The sequence below is a fragment of the Ochotona curzoniae genome, unplaced genomic scaffold (genome assembly GCF_017591425.1).
Source record: "Ochotona curzoniae isolate NIBS_2020 unplaced genomic scaffold, NIBS_Ocur_1.0 contig_43, whole genome shotgun sequence".
Classification (NCBI taxonomy): Eukaryota; Metazoa; Chordata; class Mammalia; order Lagomorpha; family Ochotonidae; genus Ochotona; species Ochotona curzoniae.
In genome coordinates, this window is record NW_024466218.1 from 1,574,268 (window position 1) to 1,584,467 (window position 10,200).

General features: G+C 38.2%; 1 protein-coding gene across 1 annotated transcript in view; it reads left to right on the top strand.

Moving 5' to 3' along the window:
- Nucleotides 1-9,848, top strand: part of RBBP8 (RB binding protein 8, endonuclease) — a 57,619-nt gene extending 47,771 nt beyond the window's left edge. Inside the window, exons 16-19 of the mRNA XM_040984792.1 lie at nt 1,028-1,094; nt 4,154-4,250; nt 7,638-7,779; nt 9,661-9,848. Of these exons, the coding sequence (XP_040840726.1) occupies nt 1,028-1,094; nt 4,154-4,250; nt 7,638-7,779; nt 9,661-9,758 (404 nt within the window). The 3' untranslated portion in view covers nt 9,759-9,848. The remainder of the gene's footprint in view (nt 1-1,027; nt 1,095-4,153; nt 4,251-7,637; nt 7,780-9,660) is intronic.
- Nucleotides 9,849-10,200: the final 352 nt, after the last annotated feature.

Below are 10,200 nucleotides of genomic sequence, written 5' to 3' on the forward strand. Positions count from 1 at the left end.
CAGTCCTGTGGCAGACCAGGAAATAGGGAGAGTAGCTGGACCTGGCTCAGGCTTGTAGACCATCCCTTTCATGGTGTGCAACCACCGACCTCTGAACCTCCTGCTGATTGGAGAAGTGTTTCCAACCTCCAGGCACCATCAACGTAAGGATAGAATTTAACCATCTGGATGAGGTCAAGAGCCATAACTTGTTCAATCCACAGCAAGAACTAACAAATTACTCTGACTTAATACTACAATTTATAAAGTTTATGGTAGTATTGAGCAGCTACTATTTAATAAGGATTGCTATTAAATAACATCATAAAACTGGTGACAAATTGGAGGTCAGAAATGAGATACAGACTCCAAGAACCAGCTCTTCAAAAGAAATGTACCGGGCCCGGCGGCATGGCCTCACGGCTAAAGTCCTCACCTTGAACACGCTGGGATCCCATATGGGCGCCTGTTCTAATCCCGGCAGCTCCACTACCCATCCAGCTCCCTGCTTGTGGCCTGGGAAAGCAGTTGAGGACGGCCCAAAGCCTTGGGACCCTGCACCCATGTGGGATACCCGGAAGAAGTTCCTGGATCCTGGCTTTGGATCCAGCATAGCATCGGCCATTGTGCTCACCTGGGGAGTGAATCAGCAGACAGAAGATCTTCCTCTCTGTCTCCCCTCCTCTCTGTATATCTGACTTTCCAATAAATAAATAAATCTTTAAAAAAAAAGCTGTAAAAAAAAAGAAATGTACCAACGCTGTGTTAAGTATAGGTCTTTTTAAAGTAAAAAGTACCTAATGAGATATGATTTTTTTTTTTAGCTATTTAGTGAATCTAAGGTAAGTGGGACAACCAACAACCTCTTGATGAGACATGAAAAAGAAAACAAAATATAGTTGCAGAAAAACTGAGTGGTTCGGGAATGCATCTTGTGAGACTCAGTACAAGGGAAATTTGGCTACACGTCATTTTTTTTCCCAAAGAGACTAGCTGCTTCTCATTAAGTCAATTCTATACTAGTTTTGCTATGTTTGCTTATTCACAGGTCATGATGATAAACAAGACAAAATTAAACAGAAAGCATATGTGGAGCCCTATTGTAAAGATGATAGGTAAGTTGGTCTTAATTAATAGCAACAAGGTGAGTTGAAGTATAACAAGACTGTCCTCCTGCTTTGGCTGAAACAGTAACGCTTAACTTACGGTGATAACAAAAAAGAAACTCAAACATAAAAATGATGAATTTCACAAATAAGAACATTTTTAGCATCAATGCCATTATTTTTAATAGCAAATTATATTCTCTGCTTTATTATAACAAATGGTTTAGCTTTGTTCTATTTTATTTTGAATTTTGAGAATTTATGGTATACGCTTTCATGTATATAAGCCTTCAAGTGTTGAGCTTTAAGTTGTTATTGGAATTATATAAGCTTTGGAATTTTTTCCCTAAAGTTTTATTTATTTATTTGAAAAGGAAGGGTTACAGAGAGAGAGGGAGAGAGAGAGATCTCCATCTTTCATCCAGGGATTCGCTCCCCAAATGGCCACAATAGTCATGACTGGGCTGGCTGAAGCCACGAGCTTAGAAGTCCATCCAGGTGTCTCACAGGAGCGATAGGAGCCCAGAGTCTTGGGTCCTCATTTCCTGCTTTCCCAGCCGCAAGCAAGGAGCTGGATGGGAAGTGGAGGATCCCAAACAAGAGCTTAAATGGGATCTGGCACTTGCAAGGCAAGGATTTGTCTACTAGACCAACATGCTGAGCCCTATACAAATTTTTAATAAGCCTTTTATCGTCATGTATATACTGCTCATATCTAAAATGAATTCAAATTATTCATTAAGGGCTCAGCACAATGGCTCAATTAGGTAATCCTCCGATCGCAAGTGCCAGAATCCCATGTCGGCACTGGTTCATGTCCCAGCTGCCCCACTTCCCATCCAGCTCCCTGCTTGTTGCCTGGGAAAGCAGTGGAGGATTGCCCAGAATCCTGGGACTCTCACCCACATGGGATCACTGGAGAAAGCTCCTGGCTCCTGGCTCCAGATGTGCTCAGCTCCAGTCATTGTGGTCATTGGGGAGTAATCAGCAAATGGAAGATCTTTCTGTCTCCCCTTCTCTCTTTGGATCTATCTTTTCAATAAAAATAAATCTTAAGAATAATAATTCATTAGAATTCTTGAAGTTATGCTGTTTGGTTTGCTCAGTAAGTAAAGTTGTTCTTTATACTGTGTTTCTTTTGGGAATTTTAGAAGTCTGGTAGTCTAAATTAATTTTGTAAGGCTCCAATAATTAAAAGCTGTTGTTTTTGTTGTTAAGTGTCAATTTATCTCAGTTTTTCAAAGAAATTATTTGCTAGAATCTCAAATGTGACTAGATCCTTTTTTTATTTATTATGTCATTATAAACTCATTTAAATATATTTGATATGCTTTAAACTTTTGCAGTATTTTTTCTGTAGATACAGTAGGAACCCCTTATGCATGGGATATATTGTAAAACTCTCCAAAAATGCCTGAAAAACTGCAAGCCATACCAAATCATACATGTTTTTTCTAAGCATGCTTACCCATAATAAACTTTCAGTTTTTCAACTTCAAACAAGTACTTTTTATAGCCTCTCTCTAGAACACCTGAATTGCCACAATCATTACTATAGTACTTGGGGGGCCATTTCTTAAGTAAAATAAGGGTTATTTGAGCACAAGCAGTATGTGATTCTGCAATAGTCCATTTGGTAACCAAGACAGCTGCTGAGTAGTGGGCCAGGAGGATCTACCATATGTGTCCACTGTGTGCACAGGCTTGAATGAAGCAACAGTTCATGTCCTAGGCAGGATCAAATGAGATTTTGCCACACTGCTCAGAATAGCACAGTTTAAACTCATGAATTGTTTATTTCTGAAATAATTCACTTGATATTTTCAGGCTATTGCAAATAATGGAAACCTCTGGAAGTGAAACTATAGATGGAGGGGAACAGCTCTACTCAAATTGTCACAAGTGTTTCCCCAGAGAACCTGTTTGATGTATATTGCCTTGGTCTGACGGTGTCGCAGCTCCTATGTTCGCTCCCTGGTGTAGGCTTGGACTCTGCCATTTCTCCAGGGGCCAGGTTCCTGTTTCTGAGAAATGGTATCTAGGTGACAGTCTGGCCAGTAGATGCTCCTGGCCAGCTAGGATTGGTCACTGCTTTTAGACCTAGTAAGTGGGTAGTTTAGAATAGGCTATTTTGCTCTTGTGTGTGTTTGTGGTTTTTTAAGGTGTCTGTTGATACAACTGCCAATCAAATTCAGGATTACAATCAAAATACAGCTTTTTTATGTCGAACATCTGTGTATTTTCCTGCTTACTGAAAACATCACACTTCTCAGCACTACCTACATAATTCCTTAATATACTTTATTTTGCAGAGTAAGCATAGCATAGTCTGGAAGTAATTTAGTATTGCCACCAACAAGATGACTAATGAGAATGAGGCCTTTTTTTGTATCTAAGATAAATATTAACCTTTGAGAAATGAACAAATTACTTTGTTTGAAATAATTTGGCATTATTGCTTTGCTTACAGTTGTGCCACTCACATAGTACTCAGGGTTATGTTGTTTTTTATGTTTTAGGAATTTTTAAAAATTCATTTTAAAATCACGTAAAATATGAGTACTATACCAGAGATAACAAAACAAGGTTTATTCAGATAAATCTACCTTCTGTCCTTGTCCTCTTTGCCCTATTAGTCCCATATTCCTATCGGTAACCCTATGTTAGAAATTTTTCTTCTATCTTAAAGCAAGTGTATATATGTGTGTGTGTGTGTGTGTATAATTATATATTCCTATCCTCTCCCTTAGATAAATGATAAAATGTCATATGTATCTTTCTTTCCTTTTTTCACTTAACTGTTTATCCTTAAAATACACGAATTATATATGATCCCTTGTTTCTTTTTGAGCTACATAGTACCTCATGCTGTGATTATACCATAGCTTATTTCCTTGCACTGGGCACCTGGATTGTTTACAGTTATGCGGGCACACATAGTGTGCCAATGAATACGTTTGCACATTCTCTTAACATATTTTTGCCTCTACATCTTTGGAACAGATTCTTAGAAGTAGAACTGAAAAGTCGTAAGTAAAATCATTTAAGTCTTCTTGTTTTTTCCCCAGAGAAACTGGCTTACCAAATTTTCCTCATATTGAGGTGGTTCGTAAAAAAGATGAGAGAAGAAAATTGCTTGGGCACACTTGTAAAGAGTGTGAAATTGTAAGTATTAATGTAAACACCATTCAGTTTTTTAAAGCATGTCTTTGTAAATCTCAATACATGATTTAAAAATCACAAGTACAAACCATATTTGCAACTAGAAACTTTGGTTGAACCAAGAATAACAACTGGAGTAAATTGTATACTGGCTGCGGCCTTGAGAGATCCAAATAGATGAAAATGAAAGCCCTCATTTCTATTGGGTTAGGTGGATGTGGCACGTGAGCCCTACTTTTTACATCCAGAGTAAGACATCCATACCATGTTTCCTTTCTGTATTTGCCTTAATTTTTCCCCCTTTGTGTAACCAAGATTCCTGTATTTCAGTAGGAAATTTACTGTATCCTTCTAGCAGCACACAGGACATCAAATGTACCCACAGGGTTTTTTGTTTTTGCTTTCTGGTAAATGGTGCCACCAGGAGCTCTAGGTGTTTTTCCTTCATTGTTTTCTTCCTAAAGAAAATGTGATGAGTAGGCTTCACAACATGTGTAAGGCATTCAAATCTTTCCTCTCATACACTCACTGACTGTCTTAGATATAGATGTAGACACTGCTAACTCCCCTCTTATTAAATTCTCAAGCAGATTCTGTGTTCTCTTGAGACATGCTATTTTCATATTTCCCACTGCTGTACCATAACTTTCAGATGCATGTCTGCTGCAACTTACTTCCCCTTTTAAATTTCCTTTTTTTTTTTTAACAACTCTGGGCTAAAAAATTGGATAATCAAACATACCAAAATATTATGAGAAAGGATAAGCAAAATGCACTGAAGGAGTTCTTGATTTAAGAAATAGTCTTACATGCTAGCAGTATGAATTGGAATCACTGTTTTAAAGCAGGATAGTAATAAAAGCAAAGTTACCTGTATCATGATCTTTTTGTGATATCAATTGAATGATTCATGATTTCTTAACTGAAAACATCTATATATGTAAATCCCCAGTTTTTACTTATAACAAATATGCTGTGATCTAGAACGTATTTTTTAAACTCTTGTGCTAGACACACAGTTAAATTGGCTTTTGTTAGTAATCATTGCCTGTGCTATTATTCAGTTTCAAAAAAACATTGTTTTGCATATCTGATTTAGTTTTCCTAGAGTGAATCTTTTCTGTATCGCTTCATGATAGCCACAATTGAAAGCACCAATCCTGTGCGCTTAATACTGTTTTTATACTTACAGTTCCCAAATATTGTCCCCTGTGCAACATGTAGAATGTGTAATTCTCATGCAGATGTGTGATGATGATTCCAGGTGTCCCTCGTGCAGATGTCACCACTCAGTTGCCATTCGTCCCCTTGTTTCACTGGAAGGTTTTTCACATCTCCTCAATTAAACAGCAAATCCCATTGAATCTACCTTCAAAACAGCCTCCATTTTCATCTACTCATTATCTCCACCACTAACACCGGTTTTTTTCCCCTGGGCTGTGCAGAGATTGTCGGTGCTCCCCTTGTCTCTCTCTGTTTTTTAGTAAAGTTTGTTTTGTGGAGTATTTTTAGGCTCGTAGGAAAGCTCAACATTAAGCACAGTATTCCCATACCTTCTGCTTCCCTTCTCCTTTTTCACTTGATCTCTTTACCATGAACTTTAAACATAGCCATGGTCTTTTTTCTCTTGATGATTTTTTTGGAATAAATGTTAAATAATGTCACTTTTGTGTCTTACACAAAGCCCTGTGTGTCTTCCCAGCTCACTGAAAAGTAAGTTCAAGCTCCTGAGCCAGGACAACAAACTTGACACCCCATTTCCCTCTGAACATATTCCTCCACTGTCCTGTTTGTATGCTGTTACAGCTGTACTTGCCTTCTGTTATTGCTTCAGTATCTTTCACGATAGTAATGTTTTTTTCTAGTAAGCCATGACTGAAAGATTACCTCATCCAAAACATAGACTGAAGACTTACACTTAGGGCAATGAGAATGATAGCAAAGAATCTCTGAAGGCTTTCAGCTTTGTAGAATAAAAGATTTGTTAAAATCTATACTCCACATTTACATTTTACTCCAAAGTCTGTCACTTTCAGTAAGTGGTATTTTAAGTTATCACTTTTTCAGTTTCTTAAATGTAGAATCAAGAAATTGACCACATTATGAGATCTCGTCGGTCATGTGCTGTTAACTTTTAAACCACTGCTTTGTTTTCTTCAGTTCTAGAGCCTGAAGACCTGTTCAGTTTACAGACAGGCTTCATTCTTATTTGTGCGTAGTTCTTTTTTTTTTTATATAATGTTATAATGAAACATTATCCCTTTGATCCTAATTTTAAAAACCAACTGAAAAAGAGCAAAACCTACAACATTCAAATCTTTTTCTAACTTGTTGGTCAACTGTTGGTCAATTTTTTTTTCTAAGTTTATTTATTTGAAAGGGCAGAGTGACCGAGAGAGAGATCTTCATCTGCTGATTCTCTCTCCAGATGCCCTCAATAGCCATGGCTGGATCAGGCAAAAACCAGAAACTTGAAATTCCGTGTCTCCCACATGGGTGCAGAGGCTCACCCGGGTCCCTGAGCCATCGTTGCTGCCTCTCAGGAAGCTGAACTGGAACACTGGATAGAACTCAGCCAGCACTCCAACGTGGGACATGGGCATAGCAGCTGGAAGTGCTATGCCACAATGCCTGCCCCATAAATCTTTATTGTAAAGAATTGTAGAGATACAGAAATTACTTTGAGGGATAAGTATTTGGCATAACAGTTAAGACAGCACTTGGGATGCCCACATCTGATACCAGAGTGCCTGAGTGCCAGTCCCAGGCAGTACTCTGCTCCCCCACTCCAGCCTCCTGCTAATGCCCAGCCTGGAAGGCAACAGTGGCAGCCCCAATAGTTGGATCCCTGCCATCCACGTGGGAAACCTGGATCGAGTTCCAAGCTCCTAACTTTGTCCAGTCCCAGCTCTTGTGGACACTTGGGAAATAATCCAGCAGATAGAAAACCTTTGTCTCTGCCTATCAAATAAATTTTTGATTTTTTTTCTAAATCTTACAAAGGAAAAAAAGTTAAACATATATCCAGATACCAACTATAAAAATTCAGATTTGTTTCTAATCTGGCAAAAGATGAGCAGTTTATATCAATATGTGAATTAGTTGTGTCATTAGCACATTGTGATGTTCAGTCGGCCTTTTTCCTTGTTGTTGCAAGACTTTATTGGTGAAGATAGCAGCACATTAATTTCTGTTGTGATACAACTCCTTTTCTCACCTGTAAAGTAAACATTTTCAAGACCAGTGGTCGGCACATATATCAGTATTAAGTTTCGTTAGAAATTGAGTATTTTAATAAATGGCTTTTCGGGCTTCTAATTTATAATCAGTAAGGTTAACACTTCATTTATTGTACCTAAGTGAAAAGATTTTACCAACTTTTATTGTTAGTATTATTCAGATTTGCCCCCGGAAGAAAGAGAAAAGAAGTTGGCTTCCTGCTCAAGACACCGATTTCGTTACATTCCACCCAGCACACCAGAGAATTTCTGGGAAGTTGGTTTTCCTTCCACTCAAACTTGTATGGAACGAGGTGAGACTAGATTGTAACTATTTAGAATGAAGTTTTTTAAATATTGCATATACTCCTGTCTGATCGCTAATCTGTTCTGTCTTCTACAAGTCTGGGTGCTAATCTTCTAATGAGACAAAATCCCTAAAAATAAAAGACTTACCTTCAATTCAGCTAGGACTTTTTTTAAGTGTTTATCGTTTATTTGAAAGAGCAATAGGAAGAGAGAGGTCTTCGTCTGCTGAGTTGCTTTAACTGCCAAGAGTTCATAACCTTAATAGAGTTATCAGATAAACAGTGTCCAACTCACAAGCCCTTTGTTGTGCAAATCGCATACTAGGGAAATGTATCTGGCCGTCTAATAGTTTGAAATTAAGATGTTACTCCCCATAGGGAGTAGGTAGATGGGGGGATGCTTTAAGATTTTTTTTTTAAGATTTATTTATTTATTACAAAGTCAATCTACAGAGGGGAGGAGAGACAGAGAGGAAGATCTTCCATCTGATGATGGAACGGCCAATGCTATGCCGATCCGAAGATAGGATCCAGGAACTTCTTCCCGGTATCCCACACGGGTGCAGGGTCCCAAGGCTTTGGGCCGTCCTCCACTGCTTTCCCAGGCCACAAGCAGGGAGCTGGATGGGAAGTGGAGCTGCCGGGATTAGAACTGGCGCCCATATGGGATCCTGGCACGTTCAAGGCGAGGACTTTACCTCTAGGCCACGCCGCCAGGCCCAGTTGCTTTTTTTGTTTGTTTTTTTGTTTGTTTGTTTGTTTTCTGTTTCCCCATGTTCTAAAAATTACCCAGTTATAGGCTAAGTCTTATTTTGAAATTTAAAATACTGAAATTTTACAAAAACATGACATGGCTTCTGAACTGTAACTAGAAAAATATAGTACTATCAGAACATTTATAATTTGATATCTAGATTTATAAAAATTTTAACTAATTAGACTTCAGGTCTCAGACCTATAATTGTAAGTTGCAAATAAATATCTAAAAATCTTTACCAACAAAGATTTTTAATTTATTTGAAAGACAGCATGACAGAATGAACAAAAGGTTTTCATGCACTGGTTCCCTCCCTCAACAATCCAGGGTGAGGTCAGGCAGAAGCCAGGAAATCTATCCAAGTGCCTGGAACCCGAGTACTTGGGTCATCATCCGCTGGCTCCCAGGCACATTAGCAGGAAGCTGGTTCAGAAGCATGGAGCAGCTAGGACTTGAACCAGGCGATCAATGCCCACCTTTTCTTTCCAATGGATATTTACCACATTTCCACTTTGGCCATTAACAAGCTAGATTAAGTTTCCTTTGGCATGACATTTCTCTGCCTTGTCAACCTATAGAATCAGGCAGTCTGGATAGGACATCTGGTTATTACTGCAATGTGACCTTAGGACATGACAGAGCTTAATCATCTTCTAGAAATTACATGATGGCATACACCTGAAGAGTAGAGAAGCACATTGTCCAGTGTATGCCTTCTATAAAGTCTTTGATAAGTACCTGGAATTGATCATACTAGAGTTCCTGTTTAGCCCTTTCCCCACTTTCTGCCTCTGAGAGGTGGAATAGGAACATGGCATTCCTGAGAGCTCCAATTCTGCTGCTAGAAAGGACTCCTCCACTCCCCTCAATACCTCTCTGCTCCATCTCCTCATCTGTGACGTAGATCTAATGGAAACTACTTCAAAAGAAAATAAAGTGCGTGGTAAATGTTTGCTGTTGTTAATGAGGAAACTGATGCTAACTGGTCAGCTCGTTGGTTAGCACCACACAGCTGACATCCAAAAGAATCCCATCAACTTAGAAGGCATCAAGTAAGGTGTTTACAGGAAATCTGCCGAGAAATGCATGTTGCAAATATAGTCTTCTAAATTTTGTGATTTCTTTTTAAGGTTACATCAAGGAAGAGCTTGATCCCTGTCCTCGTCCCAAGAGACGGCAGCCTTACAACGTAATGTTTTCTCCAAAGGGCAAAGAGCAGAAGACATAGATGTTGTTGAAACGAAAATAGACTAGAGGACATTTTTTGCTTTGTAGTTATTTATAGTTGGTATTAAACATTGATTTTTTTGATCTCCTATAAGTTGACTTATAAATCAGTTTTTTTTATTGAAAATGTTTTTAAATGCGTTTTACTCACCACACAACTATTTAAAATGTTTGAAATGTTTGTGTTATATTTTCTTGCTTTTGCACCTTTAAAACAAGAAGGTGTTTTCATTTTGCACTCTAACTTAAGAGTTGTTTATTTACTTTATTTAGTAATACCTAATTACAGTTTTGAAAATAAGGTAACTGTATTCTGTTATTTGTTGTCTTTCATTTCTTCTTTTTACTCCATCCTCCCTTAGGGAAAAAGTCTTAAGTTTTAGTAGTCCATTTAATAGTCCCCCAGCTTTTTTTGTTGAGCTGAAATGAGATACTCATTACTC